The 26,509-nt window shown below is 46.6% G+C and overlaps 1 protein-coding gene across 2 annotated transcripts in view; it reads left to right on the forward strand.

Annotated features, from left to right (window-relative positions):
* PIPOX (pipecolic acid and sarcosine oxidase) overlaps positions 1 to 26,509 on the forward strand; it is a 200,529-nt gene that overhangs the window by 41,510 nt on the left and 132,510 nt on the right. For both annotated transcript variants that reach the window (XM_063955909.1, XM_063955908.1), the window contains exon 2: positions 23,285 to 23,433. In XM_063955909.1, coding sequence (XP_063811979.1) covers positions 23,285 to 23,433 — 149 coding nt within the window. The remainder of the gene's footprint in view (positions 1 to 23,284; positions 23,434 to 26,509) is intronic.

Below are 26,509 nucleotides of genomic sequence, written 5' to 3' on the forward strand. Positions count from 1 at the left end.
CTCATTTTCAGTCTATTCTGAATACCTCACACCTCACAATATTATTTTTAGTCCTAAAATTTGCACCTAGGTCGCTGGATGACTAAGCTGGGCGACCCTAGTGGCCGACACAAACACCGGGCCCATCTAGGAGTGGCACTGCAGTGTCACGCAGGATGTCCCTTCCAAAAAACCCTCCCCAAACAGCACATGACGCAAAGAAAAAAAGAGGCGCAATGAGGTAGCTGACTGTGTGAGTAAGATAAGCGACCCTAGTGGCCGACACAAACACCGGGCCCATCTAGGAGTGGCACTGCAGTGTCACGCAGGATGTCCCTTCCAAAAAACCCTCCCCAAACAGCACATGACGCAAAGAAAAAAAGAGGCGCAATGAGGTAGCTGTGTGAGTAAGATAAGCGACCCTAGTGGCCGACACAAACACCGGGCCCATCTAGGAGTGGCACTGCAGTGTCACGCAGGATGTCCCTTCCAAAAAACCCTCCCCAAACAGCACATGACGCAAAGAAAAATTAAAGAAAAAAGAGGTGCAAGATGGAATTGTCCTTGGGCCCTCCCACCCACCCTTATGTTGTATAAACAGGACATGCACACTTTAACCAACCCATCATTTCAGTGACAGGGTCTGCCACACGACTGTGACTGATATGACGGGTTGGTTTGGACCCCCACCAAAAAAGAAGCAATTAATCTCTCCTTGCACAAACTGGCTCTACAGAGGCAAGATGTCCACCTCATCATCATCCTCCGATATATCACCGTGTACATCCCCCTCCTCACAGATTATCAATTCGTCCCCACTGGAATCCACCATCTCAGCTCCCTGTGTACTTTGTGGAGGCAATTGCTGCTGGTCAATGTCTCCGCGGAGGAATTGATTATAATTCATTTTAATGAACATCATCTTCTCCACATTTTCTGGATGTAACCTCGTACGCCGATTGCTGACAAGGTGAGCGGCGGCACTAAACACTCTTTCGGAGTACACACTTGTGGGAGGGCAACTTAGGTAGAATAAAGCCAGTTTGTGCAAGGGCCCCCAAATTGCCTCTTTTTCCTGCCAGTATAAGTACGGACTGTGTGACGTGCCTACTTGGATGCGGTCACTCATATAATCCTCCACCATTCTTTCAATGGTGAGAGAATCATATGCAGTGACAGTAGACGACATGTCCGTAATTGTTGTCAGGTCCTTCAGTCCGGACCAGATGTCAGCATCAGCAGTCGCTCCAGACTGCCCTGCATCACCGCCAGCGGGTGGGCTCGGAATTCTGAGCCTTTTCCTCGCACCCCCAGTTGCGGGAGAATGTGAAGGAGGAGATGTTGACAGGTCGCGTTCCGCTTGACTTGACAATTTTCTCACCAGCAGGTCTTTCAACCCCAGCAGACTTGTGTCTGCCGGAAAGAGAGATCCAAGGTAGGTTTTAAATCTAGGATCGAGCACGGTGGCCAAAATGTAGTGCTCTGATTTCAACAGATTGACCACCAGTGAATCCTGGTTAAGCGAATTAAGGGCTCCATCCACAAGTCCCACATGCCTAGCGGAATCGCTCCGTGTTAGCTCCTCCTTCAATGTCTCCAGCTTCTTCTGCAAAAGCCTGATGAGGGGAATGACCTGACTCAGGCTGGCAGTGTCTGAACTGACTTCACGTGTGGCAAGTTCAAAGGGCAGCAGAACCTTGCACAACGTTGAAATCATTCTCCACTGCGCTTGAGACAGGTGCATTCCACCTCCTATATCGTGGTCAGATGTATAGGCTTGAATGGCCTTTTGCTGCTCCTCCAACCTCTGAAGCATATAGAGGGTTGAATTCCACCTCGTTACCACTTCTTGCTTCAGATGATGGCAGGGCAGGTTCAGGCGTTTTTGGTGTTGCTCCAGTCTTCTGTACGTGGTGCCTGTACGCCGAAAGTGTCCCGCAATTCTTCTGGCCACCGACAGCATCTCTTGCACGCCCCTGTCGTTTTTTAAAAAATTCTGCACCACCAAATTCAAGGTATGTGCAAAACATGGGACGTGCTGGAATTTGCCCATATTTAATGCACACACAATATTGCTGGCGTTGTCCGATGCCACAAATCCACAGGAGAGTCCAATTGGGGTAAGCCATTCCGCGATGATCTTCCTCAGTTGCCGTAAGAGGTTTTCAGCTGTGTGCGTATTCTGGAAACCGGTGATACAAAGCGTAGCCTGCCTAGGAAAGAGTTGGCGTTTGCGAGATCCTGCTACTGGTGCCGCTGCTGCTGTTCTTGCGGCGGGAGTCCATACATCTACCCAGTGGGCTGTCACAGTCATATAGTCCTGACCCTGCCCTGCTCCACTTGTCCACATGTCCGTGGTTAAGTGGACATTGGGTACAACTGCATTTTTTAGGACACTGGTGAGTCTTTTTCTGACGTCCGTGTACATTCTCGGTATCGCCTGCCTACAGAAGTGGAACCTAGATGGTATTTGGTAACGGGGGCACACTGCCTCAATAAATTGTCTAGTTCCCTGTGAACTAACGGCGGATACCGGACGCACGTCTAACACCAACATAGTTGTCAAGGACTCAGTTATCCGCTTTGCAACAGGATGACTGCTGTGATATTTCATCTTCCTCGCAAAGGACTGTTGGACAGTCAATTGCTTACTGGAAGTAGTACAAGTGGGCTTACGACATCCCCTCTGGGATGACCATCGACTCCCAGCAGCAACAACAGCAGCGCCAGCAGCAGTAGGCGTTACACGCAAGGATGCATCGGAGGAATCCCAGGCAGGAGAGGAATCGTCAGAATTGCCAGTGACATGGCCTGCAGGACTATTGGCATTCCTGGGGAAGGAGGAAATTGACACTGAGGGAGTTGGTGGGGTGGTTTGCGGGAGCTTGGTTACAAGAGGAAGGGATTTACTGGTCAGTGGACTGCTTCCGCTGTCACCCAAAGTTTTTGAACTTGTCACTGACTTATTATGAATGCGCTGCAGGTGACGTATAAGGGAGGATGTTCCGAGGTGGTTAACGTCCTTACCCCTACTTATTACAGCTTGACAAAGGCAACACACGGCTTGACACCTGTTGTCCGCATTTCTGTTGAAATACCTCCACACCGAAGAGCTGATTTTTTTGGTATTTTCACCAGGCATGTCAACGGCCATATTCCTCCCACGGACAACAGGTGTCTCCCCGGGTGCCTGACTTAAACAAACCACCTCACCATCAGAATCCTCCTGGTCAATTTCCTCCCCAGCGCCAGCAACACCCATATCCTCCTCATCCTGGTGTACTTCAACACTGACATCTTCAATCTGACTATCAGGAACTGGACTGCGGGTGCTCCTTCCAGCACTTGCAGGGGGCGTGCAAATGGTGGAAGGCGCATGCTCTTCACGTCCAGTGTTGGGAAGGTCAGGCATCGCAACCGACACAATTGGACTCTCCTTGTGGATTTGGGATTTCGAAGAACGCACAGTTCTTTGCGGTGCTACTGCTTTTGCCAGCTTGAGTCTTTTCATTTTTCTAGCGGGGACACAATACCTCCATCAATTGTCTAAATCCCACTGCACTAATGGCAGATACTGGACGCACGTCTAAAACCAACATAAGTGTCAAGGCCTCAGTTATGAGTTCTTCCATCCTCATGTGAAGCTGAACCACTAGCCATGAACATAGGCCAGGGCCTCAGCCGTTCCTTGCCACTCCGTGTGGTAAATGGCATATTGGCAAGTTTACGCTTCTCCTCCGACAATTTTATTTTAGGTTTTGGAGTCCTTTTTTTACTGATATTTGGTGTTTTGGATTTGACATGCTCTGTACTATGCCATTGGGCATCGGCCTTGGCAGACGACGTTGCTGGCATTTCATCGTCTCGGCCATGACTAGTGGCAGCAGCTTCAGCACGAGGTGGAAGTGGATCTTGATCTTTCCCTAATTTTGGAACCTCAACATTTTTGTTCTCCATATTTTAATAGGCACAACTAAAAGGCACCTCAGGTAAACAATGGAGATGGATGGATACTAGTACTAGCTAATAATACTAGTACTAATACTAGCTAATAATAATAGTACTAGCTAATAATACTAGCTAGATACTAGCTGCTAATATAGACTGGTTGATAATGAGATGTAGTATGTATAAAGAAGAAAGAAAAAAAAAACCACGGGTAGGTGGTATACAATTATGGATGGACTGCCGAGTGCCGACACAGAGGTAGCTACAGCCGTGAACTACCGTACTGTGTCTGCTGCTAGTATAGACTGGATGATAAATAATGATATAAAAAATATATCACTACTGCAGCCGGACAGGTATATAATATTATATAATGACGGACCTGCTGGACACTGTCTGTCAGCAGAATGAGTTTTTTATAGAAGAAAAAAACACCACACAAGTCACACGAGTCCACGACGAGTGTACTTTTTCAGGCAGACAATCAATAAATATAGTACTATAGTACTGGTGGTCAGTGTGGTCAGGTCACTGGTCACAGTGGTCAGTCACACTGGCAGTGGCACTAGTCTCTCTCTGGCAGCAAAAGTGTGCACTGTTTAATATGTACTCCTGGCTCCTGCTATAACCTATAACTGCTCCCCAGTCTCCCCCACAATTAAGCTGTGTGAGCACAGTCAGATATTAATGACGGACCTGCTGGACACTGTCTGTCAGCAGAATGAGTTTTTTAAAGAAGAAAAAAACACCACACAAGTCACACGAGTCCACGACGAGTGTACTTTTTCAGGCAGACAATCAATAAATATAGTACTATAGTACTGGTGGTCAGTGTGGTCAGGTCACTGGTCACAGTGGTCAGTCACACTGGCAGTGGCACTAGTCTCTCTCTGGCAGCAAAAGTGTGCACTGTTTAATATGTACTCCTGGCTCCTGCTATAACCTATAACTGCTCCCCAGTCTCCCCCACAATTAAGCTGTGTGAGCACAGTCAGATATTAATGACGGACCTGCTGGACACTGTCTGTCAGCAGAATGAGTTTTTTAAAGAAGAAAAAAACACCACACAAGTCACACGAGTCCACGACGAGTGTACTTTTTCAGGCAGACAATCAATAAATATAGTACTATAGTACTGGTGGTCAGTGTGGTCAGGTCACTGGTCACAGTGGTCAGTCACACTGGCAGTGGCACTAGTCTCTCTCTGGCAGCAAAAGTGTGCACTGTTTAATATGTACTCCTGGCTCCTGCTATAACCTATAACTGCTCCCCAGTCTCCCCCACAATTAAGCTGTGTATCGTTTTTTTCAGGCAGAGAACAAGAACAGAACGGATTATTATTTAAATATTAATAAATTATAAAACTGCACTGGTGGTCAGGTCACTGGTCATCAGTCACTAGTAGTATAATATAATAACTCCTCCTAAGCTCCAGTAAGTATAGTAATGAACGTGTCTCACTCTCACTCTCCTATTTTAATTTCTAAACGGAGAGGACGCCAGCCACGTCCTCTCCCTATCAAACTCAATGCACGTGTGAAAATGGCGGCGACGCGCGGCTCCTTATATAGAATCCGAGTCTCGCGAGAATCCGACAGTGTGATGATGACGTTCGTGCGCGCTCGGGTTAACCGAGCAAGGCGGGAAGATCCGAGTCGCTCGGCCCCGTGTAAAAAAACTGAAGTTCGGGCGGGTTCGGATTCAGAGGAACCGAACCCGCTCATCTCTACACGGCTCACTACAATATACCAGCGTTTTTCCTGTTTATTTACTTTAAGCCAATATGTACTGAAATTGCTATATAGGTAAGGAGGGAATTTATCATAGAGTGGTTTGGTTTTTAGGGTATGCGGTCAGCTTCCAGCTGACGGCAGGGGCGGATTGGGAACAAAAAGCGGCCCTGGAAAAATTTGTACTAGTGGCCCCGTATGGGCAGCACCAGAGGTGTAAGGTCTAGCCATGGGCCATGGCAGCAGCACCCTCCCCCCAAGACTTTCCAGATAGTGGCCATGTCCAGCATCAAGGGGGAAGTTAAAAAGAAATAAAATTAAATATTACAAGCACATTATATGATACACCTTCACAATTTAGGAAACTATATAATTATTTAGAAAGATATATTTTCTTGCTTATTACACCAACCGTATCCCAATCACTATTCACTCAATCTTATATGTCAGCCAAGCAGGCAGACAGAGCATACACTAGATCACAGGTTCTCAAACTCGGTCCTCAGGACCCCACACAGTGCATGTTTTGCAGGTCTCCTCACAGAATCGCAAGTGAAATAATTAGCTCCACCTGTGGACCTTTTAAAATGGGTCAGTGAGTAATTAATACACCTGTGCACTTGCTGGGTTGCCTGCAAAACATGCACTGTGTGGGGTCCTGAGGACCGAGTTTAAGAACCCCTGCACTAGATCATCTGCAATCACAGGCTAAGTGGCAAAGTCATTTTCATATATGCAAATTATTTTGCATCTTATTCATTATGTCTATAAAAAGGACCACATGTCCTCAAACAAAACAGGGCCAACGGGTGCGCTGGCCCACCGGGGATCTTCCCCGTAAACCCTGTGGCCAATCCGCCTGTGGCTGACGGGATCCCAGCGGTCAGGATACCAACGCTGGATTCCCAACACCTGGTGAAATTATGGCGGTCAAAATCTCTCCCACCTCCCAGACCATGCCACTACCTGAGGGGGAATAGACACTGGGTGAAATGCGTAGTGAGCGTAGCGAACCTGCGAGGGGACACACTGTGCATGCCGCTAGTATTACAGCTATCGGGATTCCGGCGTTGGTCTGCTGACCGCCGGGATCCCGACTGCCGGGATATCATACTAATCCCGTTTTTAGAACCTTAGATCTACAGTTGTGCTGGCTTCCGGTCTCCTAGGTAACATGAATCCTTTGTACAGGCTGGTTGATTATAAAATAGTGGTTTAACCATTAATATTGCCACGCAGCTGGTACTATGATCAATATGGGTAAAACCAAGCACAGACATATTTCTTTTCTGTTTTTTTTTTTGTTTTTGTTTTTTTTAATCCCTAGTGCTAAAATGGCAGCTTTCAGTTAAGGCTATAAAAGGCCTAGTTGGGTGTGGCTCACAAGCCAGCTTTTTATAGATGTTCCCCTTTATACAGTAACAGGATTGGACTGGCCCACAGGGGAAACCCCCGGTGGGCCCCCCACCTCCTATAGGGATTAGGTTCCAGACTTAATCCTAGTACACTTTAATTCTACATATGTGTCTATCATCCATAGGGGATGCTGGAGTTCTTTACCATGGGGTAAAGAACCCCCCTGCCTCATGCCGTGAACATCTCAGCTTTGCTTGCATACTGCCATCAGGCTACCTCCCACTTGCCTGCAACTCTTGTCATCTGTCTGTCGCCCCTCCCCATTAGATTGTTAGCTCTTCAGAGCAGGGCCCTCTTTCCTCTTGTTATCTAAGCCCTCGTCTCAACACATTTCACTCATAGCTCTCCCCTACTCAACGACCATCTTTATCCTGCTAGTAAAGGCTCATCTCCATCTATGGCCACCAGCCTCCAGTAGTACGATGATCACTCCCTCGATACTTACATCTTAGCTGTATTATGTCTTGAGAATGTGTGGTGCTCTGTTACCTGTACTCTATTTCTGTTATTTATTTACTGTAATGCAATGTTTTGTCCCCTGTACTGTCCTTTGTACGGCGCTGCGAAACACATGTGGCGCCTTATAAATAAAATGTAATAATAATGGGGTGTACTGCACAGGACTATGGTGTATTTTCTAGAGATGAGCGGGTTCGGTTCCTCGGAATCCGAACCCGCCCGAACTTCAGGGTTTTTTACACGGGGCCGAGCAGGCTCGGATCCTCCCGCCTTGCTCGGTTAACCCGAGCGCGCCCGAACGTCATCATCACGCTGTCGGATTCTCGCGAGGCTCGGATTCTATATAAGGAGCCGCGCGTCGCCGCCATTTTTCACACGTGCATTGAGATTCATAGGGAGAGGACGTGGCTGGCGTCCTCTCCGTTTATATATAGAGATTCGAGAAGAGAGTGAGACAGTCTCACTAGAGAGAGACACAGTAGTAATTTTGGGGAGCATTAGGAGGAGTACTACTACTACTAGTACTTGCTGAAGTGAAGTGATAGATAGTGTGACTGTATTGTATTATCTGACTTGTGGGGGAGACACTGACAGTGGGGAGCAGTTAGAGTCTGAGAGCAGGACTCAGGACTCAGGAGTACATAGTACATATAACGTACAGTGCACACTTTTGCTGCCAGAGTGCCACACCAGTATAATATATATTGTGATTGTATGCTTAGGAGTACTACTTGCAAGTTGCTGATAGTGTGACCAGTGACCTGACCACCAGTTTAATAATCACCACCAGTTTAATTAATATATATATATATATAATTGTATATAATTAATATATATATAATATTATAATTGTATACCACCTACCCGTGGTTTTTTTTTTTTCTTTCTTCTTTATACATACTACTATAGTAGCTTACTGTAGCAGTCTGCGGTGCTGCTGAGCTGACAGTGTCCAGCAGGTCCGTCATCAGTCATTACATAATAAATATATATACCTGTCCGGCTGCAGTACTAGTGATATTATATATACATATATATATTGATTTCATATCATTATCATCCAGTCTATATTAGCAGCAGACACAGTACGTTAGTCCACGGCTGTAGCTACCTCTGTGTCGGCACTCGGCAGTCCATCCATAATTGTATACCACCTACCCGTGGTTTTTTTTTTCTTTCTTCTTGATACATACTACTATAGTAGCTTACTGTAGCAGTCTGCGGTGCTGCTGAGCTGACAGTGTCCAGCAGGTCCGTCATCAGTCATCATTACCTAATAAATATATATCTACCTGTCCGGCTGCAGTACTAGTGATATTATATATACATATATATATTGATTTCATATCATTATCATCCAGTCTATATTAGCAGCAGACACAGTACGTTAGTCCACGGCTGTAGCTACCTCTGTGTCGGCACTCGGCAGTCCATCAATAATTGTATACCACCTACCCGTGGTTTTTTGTTTTTTCTTTCTTCTTGATACATACTACTATAGTAGCTTACTGTAGCAGTCTGCGGTGCTGCTGAGCTGACAGTGTCCAGCAGGTCCGTCATCAGTCATCATTACCTAATAAATATATATCTACCTGTCCGGCTGCAGTACTAGTGATATTATATATACATATATATATTGATTTCATATCATTATCATCCAGTCTATATTAGCAGCAGACACAGTACGGTAGTCCACGGCTGTAGCTACCTCTGTGTCGGCACTCGGCAGTCCATCCATAATTGTATACCACCTACCCGTGGTTTTTTTCTTTTCTTTCTTCTTGATACATACTACTATAGTAGCTTACTGTAGCAGTCTGCGGTGCTGCTGAGCTGACAGTGTCCAGCAGGTCCGTCATCAGTCATCATTACCTAATAAATATATATCTACCTGTCCAGCTGCAGTACTAGTGATATTATATATACATATATATATTGATTTCATATCATTATCATCCAGTCTATATTAGCAGCAGACACAGTACGGTAGTCCACGGCTGTAGCTACCTCTGTGTCGGCACTCGGCAGTCCATCCATAAGTATACTAGTATCCATCCATCTCCATTGTTTACCTGAGGTGCCTTTTAGTTGTGCCTATTAAAATATGGAGAACAAAAATGTTGAGGTTCCAAAATTAGGGAAAGATCAAGATCCACTTCCACCTCGTGCTGAAGCTGCTGCCACTAGTCATGGCCGAGACGATGAAATGCCAGCAACGTCGTCTGCCAAGGCCGATGCCCAATGTCATAGTACAGAGCATGTCAAATCCAAAACACCAAATATCAGTAAAAAAAGGACTCCAAAACCTAAAATAAAATTGTCGGAGGAGAAGCGTAAACTTGCCAATATGCCATTTACCACACGGAGTGGCAAGGAACGGCTGAGGTCCTGGCCTATGTTCATGGCTAGTGGTTCAGCTTCACATGAGGATGGAAGCACTCAGCCTCTCGCTAGAAAAATGAAAAGACTCAAGCTGGCAAAAGCACCGCAAAGAACTGTGCGTTCTTCGAAATCCCAAATCCACAAGGAGAGTCCAATTGTGTCGGTTGCGATGCCTGACCTTCCCAACACTGGACGTGAAGAGCATGCACCTTCCACCATTTGCACGCCCCCTGCAAGTGCTGGAAGGAGCACCCGCAGTCCAGTTCCTGATAGTCAGATTGAAGATGTCAGTGTTGAAGTACACCAGGATGAGGAGGATATGGGTGTTGCTGGCGCTGGGGAGGAAATTGACCAGGAGGATTCTGATGGTGAGGTGGTTTGTTTAAGTCAGGCACCCGGGGAGACACCTGTTGTCCGTGGGAGGAATAGGGCCGTTGACATGCCTGGTGAAAATACCAAAAAAATCAGCTCTTCGGTGTGGAAGTATTTCACCAGAAATGCGGACAACATTTGTCAAGCCGTGTGTTGCCTTTGTCAAGCTGTAATAAGTAGGGGTAAGGACGTTAACCACCTCGGAACATCCTCCCTTATACGTCACCTGCAGCGCATTCATAATAAGTCAGTGACAAGTTCAAAAACTTTGGACGACAGCGGAAGCAGTCCACTGACCAGTAAATCCCTTCCTCTTGTAACCAAGCTCACGCAAACCACCCCACCAACTCCCTCAGTGTCAATTTCCTCCTTCCCCAGGAATGCCAATAGTCCTGCAGGCCATGTCACTGGCAATTCTGACGAGTCCTCTCCTGCCTGGGATTCCTCCGATGCATCCTTGAGTGTAATGCCTACTGCTGCTGGCGCTGCTGTTGTTGCTGCTGGGAGTCGATCGTCATCCCAGAGGGGAAGTCGTAAGCCCACTTGTACTACTTCCAGTAAGCAATTGACTGTCCAACAGTCCTTTGCGAGGAAGATGAAATATCACAGCAGTCATCCTGCTGCAAAGCGGATAACTGAGGCCTTGACAACTATGTTGGTGTTAGACGTGCGTCCGGTATCCGCCGTTAGTTCACAGGGAACTAGACAATTTATTGAGGCAGTGTGCCCCCGTTACCAAATACCATCTAGGTTCCACTTCTGTAGGCAGGCGATACCGAGAATGTACACGGACGTCAGAAAAAGACTCACCAGTGTCCTAAAAAATGCAGTTGTACCCAATGTCCACTTAACCACGGACATGTGGACAAGTGGAGCAGGGCAGGGTCAGGACTATATGACTGTGACAGCCCACTGGGTAGATGTATGGACTCCCGCCGCAAGAACAGCAGCGGCGGCACCAGTAGCAGCATCTCGCAAACGCCAACTCTTTCCTAGGCAGGCTACGCTTTGTATCACCGCTTTCCAGAATACGCACACAGCTGAAAACCTCTTACGGCAACTGAGGAAGATCATCGCGGAATGGCTTACCCCAATTGGACTCTCCTGTGGATTTGTGGCATCGGACAACGCCAGCAATATTGTGTGTGCATTAAATATGGGCAAATTCCAGCACGTCCCATGTTTTGCACATACCTTGAATTTGGTGGTGCAGAATTATTTAAAAAACGACAGGGGCGTGCAAGAGATGCTGTCGGTGGCCAGAAGAATTGCGGGACACTTTCGGCGTACAGGCACCACGTACAGAAGACTGGAGCACCACCAAAAACAACTGAACCTGCCCTGCCATCATCTGAAGCAAGAAGTGGTAACGAGGTGGAATTCAACCCTCTATATGCTTCAGAGGTTGGAGGAGCAGCAAAAGGCCATTCAAGCCTATACAATTGAGCACGATATAGGAGGTGGAATGCACCTGTCTCAAGCGCAGTGGAGAATGATTTCAACGTTGTGCAAGGTTCTGCTGCCCTTTGAACTTGCCACACGTGAAGTCAGTTCAGACACTGCCAGCCTGAGTCAGGTCATTCCCCTCATCAGGCTTTTGCAGAAGAAGCTGGAGACATTGAAGGAGGAGCTAACACGGAGCGATTTCGCTAGGCATGTGGGACTTGTGGATGGAGCCCTTAATTCGCTTAACAAGGATTCACGGGTGGTCAATCTGTTGAAATCAGAGCACTACATTTTGGCCACCGTGCTCGATCCTAGATTTAAAGCCTACCTTGGATCTCTCTTTCCGGCAGACACAAGTCTGCTGGGGTTGAAAGTAGAGATGAGCGGGTTCGGTTTCTCTGAATCCGAACCCGCACGAACTTCATGTTTTTTTTTTTCACGGGTCCGAGCGACTCGGATCTTCCCGCCTTGCTCGTTTAACCCGAGCGCGCCCGACCGTCATCATGACGCTGTCGGATTCTCGCGAGGCTCGGATTCTATCGCGAGACTCGGATTCTATATAAGGAGCCGCGCGTCGCCGCCATTTTCACACGTGCATTGAGATTGATAGGGAGAGGACGTGGCTGGCGTCCTCTCCATTTAGATTAGAAGAGAGAGAGAGAGAGATTGACCTGATTTACTGGAGATTAGGAGTACTGTAGAACTGTGTAGAGAGTGCAGAGTTTACTAGTGACTGACCACAGTGACCACCAGACAGTGCAGTTTTATTTAATATATCCATTCTCTGCCTGAAAAAAACGATACACAGTGACTCAGTCACACACATACCATATCTGTGTGCACTGCTCAGCCCAGTGTGCTGCATCATCTATGTATATATATGACTGTGCTCAGCTCACACATCTTATAATTGTGGGGGAGACTGGGGAGCACTGCAGTGCCAGTTATAGGTTATAGCAGGAGCCAGGAGTACATATTATTATTAAAATTAAACAGTGCACACTTTTGCTGCAGGAGTGCCACTGCCAGTGTGACTGACCAGTGACCTGACCACACTGACCACCAGTATAGTTAGTAGTATAGTATACTATATTGTGATTGCCTGAAAAAGTTAAACACTCGTATCTGACTGTGCTCAGCTCACACATCTTATAATTGTGGGGGAGACTGGGGAGCACTGCAGTGCCAGTTATAGGTTATAGCAGGAGCCAGGAGTACATATTATTATTAAAATTAAACAGTGCACACTTTTGCTGCAGGAGTGCCACTGCCAGTGTGACTGACCAGTGACCTGACCACACTGACCACCAGTATAGTTAGTAGTATAGTATACTATATTGTGATTGCCTGAAAAAGTTAAACACTCGTCGTGTGACTTCACTTGTGTGGTGTTTTTTTTTTTATTCTATAAAAAACTCATTCTGCTGACAGACAGTGTCCAGCAGGTCCGTCATTATATAATATATACCTGTCCGGCTGCAGTAGTGATATATATATATATTTTTTATATCATTATTTATCATCCAGTCGCAGCAGACACAGTACGGTAGTTCACGGCTGTAGCTACCTCTGTGTCGGCACTCGGCAGTCCGTCCATAATTGTATACCACCTACCCGTGGTTTTTTTTTCTTTCTTCTTTATACATACATACTACTACTACATCTCTTTATCAACCAGTCTATATTAGCAGCAGACACAGTACAGTACGGTAGTCCACGGCTGTAGCTACCTCTGTGTCGGCACTGGACAGTCCGTCCATAATTGTATACCACCTACCCGTGGTTTTTTTTTCTTTCTTCTTTATACATACATACTACTACTACTACATCTCTTTATCAACCAGTCTATATTAGCAGCAGACACAGTACAGTACGGTAGTCCACGGCTGTAGCTACCTCTGTGTCGGCACTGGGCAGTCCGTCCATAATTGTATACCACCTACCCGTGTTTTTTTTTTCTTTCTTCTTTATACATACATACTACTACTACTACATCTCTTTATCAACCAGTCTATATTAGCAGCAGACACAGTACAGTACGGTAGTCCACGGCTGTAGCTACCTCTGTGTCGGCACTGGGCAGTCCGTCCATAATTGTATACCACCTACCCGTGGTTTTTTTTTCTTTCTTCTTTATACATACATACTACTACTACTACATCTCTTTATCAACCAGTCTATATTAGCAGCAGACACAGTACAGTACGGTCGTCCACGGCTGTAGCTACCTCTGTGTCGGCACTGGGCAGTCCGTCCATAATTGTATACCACCTCCCCGTGGTTTTTTTTTCTTTCTTCTTTATACATACATACTACTACTACATCTCTTTATCAACCAGTCTATATTAGCAGCAGACACAGTACAGTACGGTAGTCCACGGCTGTAGCTACCTCTGTGTCGGCACTCAGCAGTCCATCCATAATTGTATACTAGTATCCATCCATCTCCATTGTTTACCTGAGGTGCCTTTTAGTTGTGCCTATTAAAATATGGAGAACAAAAATGTTGAGGTTCCAAAATTAGGGAAAGATCAAGATCCACTTCCACCTCGTGCTGAAGCTGCTGCCACTAGTCATGGCCGAGACGATGAAATGCCAGCAACGTCGTCTGCCAAGGCCGATGCCCAATGTCATAGTACAGAGCATGTCAAATCCAAAACACCAAATATCAGTAAAAAAAGGACTCCAAAACCTAAAATAAAATTGTCGGAGGAGAAGCGTAAACTTGCCAATATGCCATTTACCACACGGAGTGGCAAGGAACGGCTGAGGCCCTGGCCTATGTTCATGGCTAGTGGTTCAGCTTCACATGAGGATGGAGGCACTCAGCCTCTCGCTAGAAAAATGAAAAGACTCAAGCTGGCAAAAGCAGTAGCACCGCAAAGAACTGTGCGTTCTTCGAAATCCCAAATCCACAAGGAGAGTCCAATTGTGTCGGTTGCGATGCCTGACCTTCCCAACACTGGACGTGAAGAGCATGCACCTTCCACCATTTGCACGCCCCCTGCAAGTGCTGGAAGGAGCACCCGCAGTCCAGTTCCTGATAGTCAGATTGAAGATGTCAGTGTTGAAGTACACCAGGATGAGGAGGATATGGGTGTTGCTGGCGCTGGGGAGGAAATTGACCAGGAGGATTCTGATGGTGAGGTGGTTTGTTTAAGTCAGGCACCCGGGGAGACACCTGTTGTCCGTGGGAGGAATAGGGCCGTTGACATGCCTGGTGAAAATACCAAAAAAATCAGCTCTTCGGTGTGGAAGTATTTCACCAGAAATGCGGACAACAGGTGTCAAGCCGTGTGTTCCCTTTGTCAAGCTTTAATAAGTAGGGGTAAGGACGTTAACCACCTCGGAACATCCTCCCTTATACGTCACCTGCAGCGCATTCATAATAAGTCAGTGACAAGTTCAAAAACTTGGGCCGACAGCGGAAGCAGTCCACTGACCAGTAAATCCCTTCCTCTTGTAACCAAGCTCCCGCAAACCACCCCACCAACTCCCTCAGTGTCAATTTCCTCCTTCCCCAGGAATGCCAATAGTCCTGCAGGCCATGTCACTGGCAATTCTGACGATTCCTCTCCTGCCTGGGATTCCTCCGATGCATCCTTGCGTGTAACGCCTACTGCTGCTGGCGCTGCTGTTGTTGCTGCTGGGAGTCGATGGTCATCCCAGAGGGGAAGTCGTAAGCCCACTTGTACTACTTCCAGTAAGCAATTGACTGTCCAACAGTCCTTTGCGAGGAAGATGAAATATCACAGCAGTCATCCTGTTGCAAAGCGGATAACTGAGTCCTTGACAACTATGTTGGTGTTAGACGTGCGTCCGGTATCCGCCGTTAGTTCACAGGGAACTAGACAATTTATTGAGGCAGTGTGCCCCCGTTACCAAATACCATCTAGGTTCCACTTCTGTAGGCAGGCGATACCGAGAATGTACACGGACGTCAGAAAAAGACTCACCAGTGTCCTAAAAAATGCAGTTGTACCCAATGTCCACTTAACCACGGACATGTGGACAAGTGGAGCAGGGCAGGGTCAGGACTATATGACTGTGACAGCCCACTGGGTAGATGTATGGACTCCCGCCGCAAGAACAGCAGCGGCGGCACCAGTAGCAGCATCTCGCAAACACCAACTCTTTCCTAGGCAGGCTACGCTTTGTATCACCGCTTTCCAGAATACGCACACAGCTGAAAACCTCTTACGGCAACTGAGGAAGATCATCGCAGAATGGCTTACCCCAATTGGACTCTCCTGTGGATTTGTGGCATCGGACAACGCCAGCAATATTGTGTGTGCATTAAATATGGGCAAATTCCAGCACATCCCATGTTTTGCACATACCTTGAATTTGGTGGTGCAGAATTTTTAAAAAAATGACAGGGGCGTGCAAGAGATGCTGTCGGTGGCCAGAAGAATTGCGGGACACTTTCGGCGTACAGGCACCACGTACAGAAGACTGGAGCACCACCAAAAACTACTGAACCTGCCCTGCCATCATCTGAAGCAACAAGTGGTAACGAGGTGGAATTCAACCCTCTATATGCTTCAGAGGTTGGAGGAGCAGCAAAAGGCCATTCAAGCCTATACAATTGAGCACGATATAGGAGGTGGAATGCACCTGTCTCAAGTGCAGTGGAGAATGATTTCAACGTTGTGCAAGGTTCTGATGCCCTTTGAACTTGCCACACGTGAAGTCAGTTCAGACACTGCCAGCCTGAGTCGGGTCATTCCCCTCATCAGGCTTTTGCAGAAGAAGCTGGAGACATTGAAGGAGGAGCTAACACGGAGCGATTCCGCTAGGCATGTGGGACTTGTGGATGGAGCCCTTAATTCGCTTAACAAGGATTCACGGGTGGTCAATCTGTTGAAATCAGAGCACTACATTTTGGCCACCGTGCTCGATCCTAGATTTAAAACCTACCTTGGATCTCTCTTTCCGGCAGACACAAGTCTGCTGGGGTTGAAAGACCTGCTGGTGAGAAAATTGTCAAGTCAAGCGGAACGCGACCTGTCAACATCTCCTCCTTCACATTCTCCCGCAACTGGGGGTGCGAGGAAAAGGCTCAGAATTCCGAGCCCACCCGCTGGCGGTGATGCAGGGCAGTCTGGAGCGACTGCTGATGCTGACATCTGGTCCGGACTGAAGGACCTGACAACGATTACGGACATGTCGTCTACTGTCACTGCATATGATTCTCTCAACATTGAAAGAATGGTGGAGGATTATATGAGTGACCGCATCCAAGTAGGCACGTCACACAGTCCGTACTTATACTGGCAGGAAAAAGAGGCAATTTGGAGGCCCTTGCACAAACTGGCTTTATTCTACCTAAGTTGCCCTCCCACAAGTGTGTACTCCGAAAGAGTGTTTAGTGCCGCCGCTCACCTTGTCAGCAATCGGCGTACGAGGTTACATCCAGAAAATGTGGAGAAGATGATGTTCATTAAAATTAATTATAATCAATTCCTCCGCGGAGACATTGACCAGCAGCAATTGCCTCCACAAAGTACACAGGGAGCTGAGATGGTGGATTCCAGTGGGGACGAATTGATAATCTGTGAGGAGGGGGATGTACACGGTGATATATCGGAGGATGATGATGAGGTGGACATCTTGCCTCTGTAGAGCCAGTTTGTGCAAGGAGAGATTAATTGCTTCTTTTTTGGGGGGGGTCCAAACCAACCCGTCATATCAGTCACAGTCGTGTGGCAGACCCTGTCACTGAAATGATGGGTTGGTTAAAGTGTGCATGTCCTGTTTTGTTTATACAACATAAGGGTGGGTGGGAGGGCCCAAGGACAATTCCATCTTGCACCTCTTTTTTCTTTTATTTTTCTTTGCGTCATGTGCTGTTTGGGGAGGGTTTTTTAGAAAGGGACATCCTGCGTGACACTGCAGTGCCACTCCTAAATGGGCCCGGTGTTTGTGTCGGCCACTAGGGTCGCTTATCTTACTCACACAGTCAGCTACCTCATTGCGCCTCTTTTTTTCTTTGCGTCATGTGCTGTTTGGGGAGGGTTTTTTGGAAGGGACATCCTGCGTGACACTGCAGTGCCACTCCTAAATGGGCCCGGTGTTTGTGTCGGCCACTACGGTCGCTAATCTTACTCACACAGCTACCTCATTGCGCCTCTTTTTTTCTTTGCGTCATGTGCTGTTTGGGGAGGGTTTTTTGGAAGAGACATCCTGCGTGACACTGCAGTGCCACTCCTAAATGGGCCCGGTGTTTGTGTCGGCCACTAGGGTCGCTAATCTTACTCACACAGCTACCTCATTGCGCCTCTTTTTTTCTTTGCGTCATGTGCTGTTTGGGGAGGGTTTTTTGGAAGGGACATCCTGCGTGACACTGCAGTGCCACTCCTAAATGGGCCCGGTGTTTGTGTCGGCCACTAGGGTCGCTAATCTTACTCACACAGCTACCTCATTGCGCCTCTTTTTTTCTTTGCGTCATGTGCTGTTTGGGGAGGGTTTTTTGGAAGGGACATCCTGCGTGACACTGCAGTGCCACTCCTAGATGGGCCAGGTGTTTGTGTCGGCCACTAGGGTCGCTTAGCTTAGTCATCCAGCGACCTCGGTGCAAATTTTAGGACTAAAAATAATATTGTGAGGTGTGAGGTATTCAGAATAGACTGAAAATGAGTGGAAATTATGGTTTTTGAGGTTAATAATAATATGGGATCAAAATGACCCCCAAATTCTATGATTTAAGCTGTTTTTTAGGGTTTTTTGAAAAAAACACCCGAATCCAAAACACACCCGAATCCGACAAAAAAAATTCGGTGAGGTTTTGCCAAAACGCGGTCGAACCCAAAACACGGCCGCGGAACCGAACCCAAAACCAAAACACAAAACCCGAAAAATTTCAGGCGCTCATCTCTAGTTGAAAGACCTGCTGGTGAGAAAATTGTCAAGTCAAGCGGAACGAGACCTGTCAACATCTCCTCCTTCACATTCTCCCGCAACTGGGGGTGCGAGGAAAAGGCTCAGAATTCCGAGCCCACCCGCTGGCGGTGATGCAGGGCAGTCTGGAGCGACTGCTGATGCTGACATCTGGTCCGGACTGAAGGACCTGACAACGATTACGGACATGTCGTCTACTGTCACTGCATATGATTCTCTCCCCATTGAAAGAATGGTGGAGGATTATATGAGTGACCGCATCCAAGTAGGCACGTCACACAGTCCGTACTTATACTGGCAGGAAAAAGAGGCAATTTGGAGGCCCTTGCACAAACTGGCTTTATTCTACCTAAGTTGCCCTCCCACAAGTGTGTACTCCGAAAGAGTGTTTAGTGCCGCCGCTCACCTTGTCAGCAATCGGCGTACGAGGTTACATCCAGAAAATGTGGAGAAGATGATGTTCATTAAAATGAATTATAATCAATTCCTCCGTGGAGCCATTGACCAGCAGCAATTGCCTCCACAAAGTACACAGGGAGCTGAGATGGTGGATTCCAGTGGGGACGAATTGATAATCTGTGAGGAGGGGGATGTACACGGTGATATATCGGAGGATGATGATGAGGTGGACATCTTGCCTCTGTAGAGCCAGTTTGTGCAAGGAGAGATTAATTGCTTCTTTTTTGGTGGGGGTCCAAACCATCCCGTCATTTCAGTCACAGTCGTGTGGCAGACCCTGTCACTGAAATGATGGGTTGGTTAAAGTGTGCATGTCCTGTTTATACAACATAAGGGTGGGTGGGAGGGCCCAAGGACAATTCCATCTTGCACCTCTTTTTTCTTTAATTTTTCTTTGCGTCATGTGCTGTTTGGGGAGTGTTTTTTGGAAGGGCCATCCTGCGTGACACTGCAGTGCCACTCCTAGATGGGCCCGGTGTTTGTGTCGGCCACTAGGGTCGCTTATCTTACTCACACAGCTACCTCATTGCGCCTCTTTTTTTCTTTGCGTCATGTGCTGTTTGGGGAGTGTTTTTTGGAAGGGCCATCCTGCGTGACACTGCAGTGCCACTCCTAGATGGGCCCGGTGTTTGTGTCGGCCACTAGGGTCGCTTATCTTACTCACACAGCTACCTCATTGCGCCTCTTTTTTTCTTTGCGTCATGTGCTGTTTGGGGAGTGTTTTTTGGAAGGGCCATCCTGCGTGACACTGCAGTGCCACTCCTAGATGGGCCCGGTGTTTGTGTCGGCCACTAGGGTCGCTTATCTTACTCACACAGCTACCTCATTGCGCCTCTTTTTTTCTTTGCGTCATGTGCTGTTTGTGGAGTGTTTTTTGGAAGGGCCATCCTGCGTGACACTGCAGTGCCACTCCTAGATGGGCCCGGTGTTTGTGTCGGCCACTAGGGTCGCTTATCTTACTCACACAGCTACCTCATTGCGCCTCTTTTTTTCTTTGCGTCATGTGCTGTTTGGGGAGTGTTTTTTGGAAGGGCCATCCTGCGTGACACTGCAGTGCCACTCCTAGATGGGCCCGGTGTTTGTGTCGGCCACTAGGGTCGCTTATCTTACTCACACAGCTACCTCATTGCGCCTCTTTTTTTCTTTGCGTCATGTGCTGTTTGGGGAGTGTTTTTTGGAAGGGCCATCCTGCGTGACACTGCAGTGCCACTCCTAGATGGGCCAGGTGTTTGTGTCGGCCACTAGGGTCGCTTAGCTTAGTCATCCAGCGACCTCGGTGCAAATTTTAGGACTAAAAATAATATTGTGAGGTGTGAGGTATTCAGAATAGACTGAAAATGAGTGGAAATTATGGTTTTTGAGGTTAATAATACTTTGGGATCAAAATGACCCCCAAATTCTATGATTTAAGCTGTTTTTTAGGTTTTTTTGAAAAAAACACCCGAATCCAAAACACACCCGAATCCGACAAAAAAAATTCGGTGAGGTTTTGCCAAAACGCGGTCGAACCCAAAACACGGCCGCGGAACCGAACCCAAAACCAAAACACAAAACCCGAAAAATTTCCGGCGCTCATCTCTAGTATTTTCGCCAGTGCATTACTGTTACTAATCTGGTACATTATCATGCATGCACTAGCAGTGTTTATTATATATATATCAAGGGGCACAGCCCATGTACTGTCTAATGGTTAGCCGAGGTGAGTACATATAACTGCAATGTAATGCTGCTGAGCATATATGCTAGTGTAGAGACTTGCAGAAAATGTAGGGTCCCTTGACGATGGGCTGCAAGCTGAGATGTTTTGATCAAAATATGACAAAATACCCTGTGTTTTATTTGCTTCGTTACACACAGATTTTTTACATTATATTATTGTTAGCGAATATAGCAAAAGTCTTTGTTTAGTGGCTTAACCATGTTATTTTATTTTAGCGCTAGCATGTAATAACTTGTTCATACAAATAATTTCTGCCGTATTGCCTACTATTTTGATTTTTTTGGGGGGGAAAAGGATCCAAGGTGCAGGTGCGGACAAGAGGGGTCATTCTGGCCCGTTCGCACGCAGCGGTTTGCCACTGCGGTGCAAACAGGTCTGGAATGCGCATGCGCAGCGGCCGCACTGTGCACGCGCATTGTTGCCCGGCGACAGGGGTCGCTGGGTTACGTCGCGGAGAACGAAGAAAGCGGACGCAGAGGAGACCGCAAGAAGATTGAAAGAAAGAAGGTGTTCCTGGGCGTCTCCAGACCGTTGCCTGCCGTTTTCGGGGAGTGGTGATGAAAACGCAGGCGTGTCCAGGAGAACGGAGGGCGGATGTCTGAAGTCAAAGCCGGGACCTGCATCGCTGGAGCCGTCGCCCAGGGTAAGTATGTCCAGGGCTAGTCTTGTTCTGCTTGAAATTTTTTTAGCTTAGCAGGTCCGCACAAGCGATCGCAGCCCTGCAAAGCTAAAATATACTCCCCGATAGGCGTGGACTAGTTGATTGCAGCAGCAGCAAAAAGTTGCTGGCTGCGATCAACTCGGAATGATCACCAAGGCCTGAAGACGTGATTTGCATCACCATGCCCTTCCCACTGCTGCATGATGAACAAATTTGTGTCAGTCAAATGTTCTTCCCATAAAAGTGGTTGTAACACTTTCAACAAATGTATTATTGCTACACCCTCTCCTTTCTGGTTACTTAAACCTTTTGAAAGAGAAATCAGACTGAAGGCTCAGTCATTGTTCCCAAGGGCTTATCAAAGGAATGGATGTGTATCTCATAAACATTTATTTAGCTTTAATTTAGAGACATTGGTAGTGATTTCCAATGTTGAATGGATGGAGTTAAGCATGTCTAGGGGAAATTAAATTTTCCTTCTGCACAATGGTGGTCATTCCGAGTTGCTCGCTCGTTGACGATTTTCGCTATGCTGCGATTTGTTGCTAAATGCGCATGTGCATGGTACGCAGCGCGCATGCGCTTAGTTATTTACCACAAAACTTACTAGATTTACACAAGTTTGAGCGACGTTTTTTCATCGCTCGAGTGATCGTAGTGTGATTGACAGGAAGTGGGTGTTTCTGGGCGGAAACTGGCCGTTTTCAGGGAGTGTGCTAAAAAACGCAGGCGTTCCAGGTAAAAACGCAGGAGTGGCTGGAGAAACGGGGGATGGCTGGCCGAACGCAGGGCGTGTTTGTGACGTCAAACCAGGAACTAAATGGACTGAGGTGATCGCAGTCTAGGAGTAGGTCTGGAGCTACTCAGAAACTGCAAAGAATTATTTAGTAGCAGTTTTGCTAATCTTTCGTTCGCACTTCTGCTAAGCTAAGATACACTCCCAGAGGGCGGCGGCCTAGCGTGTGCAATGCTGCTAAAAGCAGCTAGCGAGCGAACAACTCGGAATGAGGGCCAATGTGTCAGTATAGCAAACTGATTTGTGAGTTGTACAGTATTTCAGGCCATATATCAGCGGCGCTTTCCAACAATCAAAAACGCCGATCCACGGCCAACGGAGATCCATTGGGGGAATCGGGGAAATTCTGCATGTTAAAAATCCATGATTTAGTTATCTCGATAATTTTTTGGTCAGAATCAGCAAATTGGGGAAAGAAAAAGGAAGGAATGGATTTCCCCAATTGTCCAACCCTGACGTAGGGAGAATGGGGAATTGTGTCAACAATACATCACAGATGAATTGATCCCATACGACTGAGCTATAATGATGGTTTCTCTGCTATTTAAGTGATTTATTTTGATCTTACATCTGCAAAGCACATCTATCTTTCCTAGAATTCTAGAAGCCCATGGAGTATATGTTATATGGTAAAGGGATAGCAATTTAACTTTAATGTGTATTTGACCTTGAACTTTGCTAGGTAGCTGCATATTGATGGAAATTGATGCTTCTGATGGAAATTGGAAAATAGTACTGGATGTTATCCAATTAATATTATAATATATTTTACCAAGCAGCACTGAGCCATAATGAAATTGAAAGCATAATGGGATATACTTGACTTGTCTTTAGCCGATTGTAGAATTTCTTTTCAGGTGCTAGGGCATCTGGTCGCCAGGAATGTGTGCACTAAGTTTGACAGGAGTGAATGTTCAGTAAAGGAAATTTTTCATTGATTTTATAGAACAGACATCTGTATATTATGCTGGGGGAAATAAATCTGTATGACTGTTTTTTTTTTCATTTGCTTTTAGTTTCCACTTCCCCACTCCAGAGGCAGCTCCCATGGGCAGACAAGGATTATCCGCAGAGCTTATGCCGAAGACTTCTACACCTACATGATGGAGGAGAGTTACCAGCTGTGGGCAGAGTTGGAGAGAGAATCTGGCATCAAGTTGTATAGGTGATGATTCAATGACAATAGATGGGTGGAGAGTGCATAAACATTCGTTTACATTTTGGTTTCAGGGAACATCCAAGTCAGAATTTTCTAACATATTGTAAACCCCAAAAGTAATAAAGAAATGATTATAGTATTATTGGTAAAAAATAAAAACAACACAAAAAACAGCTGTTTTCGTATGGTTTAGGTATCTGGGCTATATAAGAGAAATTTCCTGCATCAGGCAAACTAATGATGACGACCACAGTCCGCATAATTCTCAATGTGGAATGCGGTCTGGGCCAATTTATCTAGCTGCGAAAAGCCTACACACTTGCCAATGCCGGCAGCGACAGCAGGGGCCATGTTGCATTTGGATGCTGCTGACGATACATGGGAGTGCATCATGTACTTTAAACATTTATGGCTTTAATTGATTAAAATGTAAGCACCATGTAGTGTGTATGCCATAATTTATGCATAGAAATGTGTACTTAAAATAATGTTATACACAGTTGGGTGTAAGTGACATATATTTACAATGCAGGGTGTACATGGGATAAATGTATACATATTTACAATTATCATTGAGTACAGTAGCGGATCTTGCCACGGGCAAGCAGGACTTTTGCCCGGGGCGCCGCATTCCGGAGGGCGCCGCACCATGGCTAGATCCGCTGCTGCTGTGATGCCCCCGCTGCCGCTGTCCCGCGTCCCGCTGTCTGTTGTGAAGGGAAACTAGACGCTACGCGTCTAGTTTCCCTTCATGGGCTGCCCGCTGTGAAGGGAAACTAGACGCTACGCGTCTAATTTCCCTTCCTGGAGAGGACCTTCACTGTAATGATGTGCGGTGTCGTTGACGTCATCGCGCACCGCACAGCAAAGGTCCTCTCCACGAAGGGAACTAGACGCTTAGCGTCTAGTTTACCTTTGTAGAGAGGACCTTTGCTGTGCGGTGCGCGATGACGTCATCGCGCACCGCACATCCTACAACAATACAGGGGGCGTACCTGACCACGCCCCCTGTATGAAGCCACGCCCCCTAATACCGCCCGGGGCGCCAGAAGCCCCGGAACCGGCCCTGATTGAGTGCACAGTAAAACGAAAGTTGAAAAACCTTGAGTTATAGTGATTTTGCAAAAAAGGACATCTCCTTAGATTCCCATTTACACTCTTAAAAATGTTTGTCCAATATGTGCCAACAGTCACAGATGATATATTTCATGTATATTTGACATTAATTTCTCATTAGTCCACCCCTACATCAAATAACCTGTACTTTAAAATGTAATTTGACAACTTGCCTGATTCCAATTCTACACAAGGGGGGTGTACACCCACTGACAGTACATGCGCAATAGAAACAGACTGAGCAGCCTTGCTACTACACCGGGAGGGACAAACACATAAATCCCTAAGGGTTCAAATACTGGAGAAATGTGCAGCATGCCTTGGCGCTCAAACCGTAAGATGAATCCCTTGGATTGATGAGGGATGAACGGAATGAAACCATGTATTTTTACAGGATAAAGTGCATTTATTTACATGGACAAACTCACCAACATGAACATACAGTAAAATATACAGGTTTAAAAACAGTAGTAAAACAAAAGTGGACCTGGAGGCAGTGGCTGGTTTAAAGTGACTGTGCAGTAGGTAAACAATCAATCTCTCACCATATGGTGGCCCTGCGGTGGGCTAGCTTAGAGTAAGCAGTTAGGGTCCAGAGCTGAAATAGCCCGGCACCACCGCATAGAGCATAAATCAGCACGTAAGTCCTTCCAGAAGTATCACCGCTCCTTTGTCCAGTAAGTCCTCTATCCAAATGCTTTTGGATAGAGGACTTACTGGACAAAGGAGCGGTGATACTTCTGGAAGGACTTACGTGCTGATTTATGCTCTATGCGGTGGTGCCGGGCTATTTCAGCTCTGGACCCTAACTGCTTACTCTAAGCTAGCCCACCGCAGGGCCACCATATGGTGCGAGATTGATTGTTTACCTACTGCACAGTCACTTTAAACCAGTCACTGCCTCCAGGTCCACTTTTGTTTTACTACTGTTTTTAAACCTGTATATTTTACTGTATGTTCATGTTGGTGAGTTTGTCCATGTAAATAAACGCACTTTATCTTATAAAAATACATGGTTTCATTCCGTTCATCCCTCATCAATCCAAGGGATTCATCTTACGGTTTGAGCGCCAATGCATGCTGCACATTTCTCCAGTATTTGATTCCAAGTCTAAACATTAATGACTAAGGGGGTTATCCAATTAGCTACGAAAATGATGCGCCAATTTTTTTTAAGCCAGTATCCTATTGTTGTGCATGAAAAAAAAAAGTGTTTTCGAGTGAAAATATATACTGCAGGATGTAATGCCGCCCAAGTCCGGCAGCTGTGCAAGATGCTGGCCAAACTTGGACATTTTTTAAAGGGGCAATCACTTACAAGGCAAACCATGCCTTGTAAGTGATTGCCCCTTTAAAGAAAACATCTGAGTTCGGCTGGCATCCCGCACGGCCGTTGGACTAGGGCAGCATTACATCCCGCCGATGGGATCTATAGGGTCTGTGGAAATCTTGCTGACCTATGTTTTTTGTATGAACGGTCAGTGTATGAACGGTCAGTAGCACTGATCGTTCCAGCACCTGTAGCTATCGATTTCCACAGCTGCAGGTAGCGTTGCCCCATACACCACAGCCAGGGACATCGCTGTGGCTGCGGTGGGTGCCAGCTCTGGGCTGCATGTGAGATCTTGCGAGAGTAGCGAGATCTCACACATGTGCACTGGGGGAAACACACAGCTGTACGCTCTAGCAGCGATCGACGGAGGGGGAACTTTCACTCCTCAAACTCGGCATCCGCGATGTTAACAGCAGCGCTGTTGCCTCTTTACTGAGGTGAAGCAGGAAGTGTCATACCCGCACAATATGTACGGGTTATAATACATTCTCCCCATAATCTCATAATGTACTTTATACAAGTTACTATGTTGACATCATGTTCATAATGCTGACAATGTGCATGTCTAAATTTTGAATACGTGAGTGTTAGTGGTTAGTACTAGGCTGCAGTTGTAGTTAGGGTAATATAGTA

This window comes from Pseudophryne corroboree, chromosome 2 (assembly GCF_028390025.1).
Source record: "Pseudophryne corroboree isolate aPseCor3 chromosome 2, aPseCor3.hap2, whole genome shotgun sequence".
In the NCBI taxonomy this organism is placed as follows: domain Eukaryota; kingdom Metazoa; phylum Chordata; class Amphibia; order Anura; family Myobatrachidae; genus Pseudophryne; species Pseudophryne corroboree.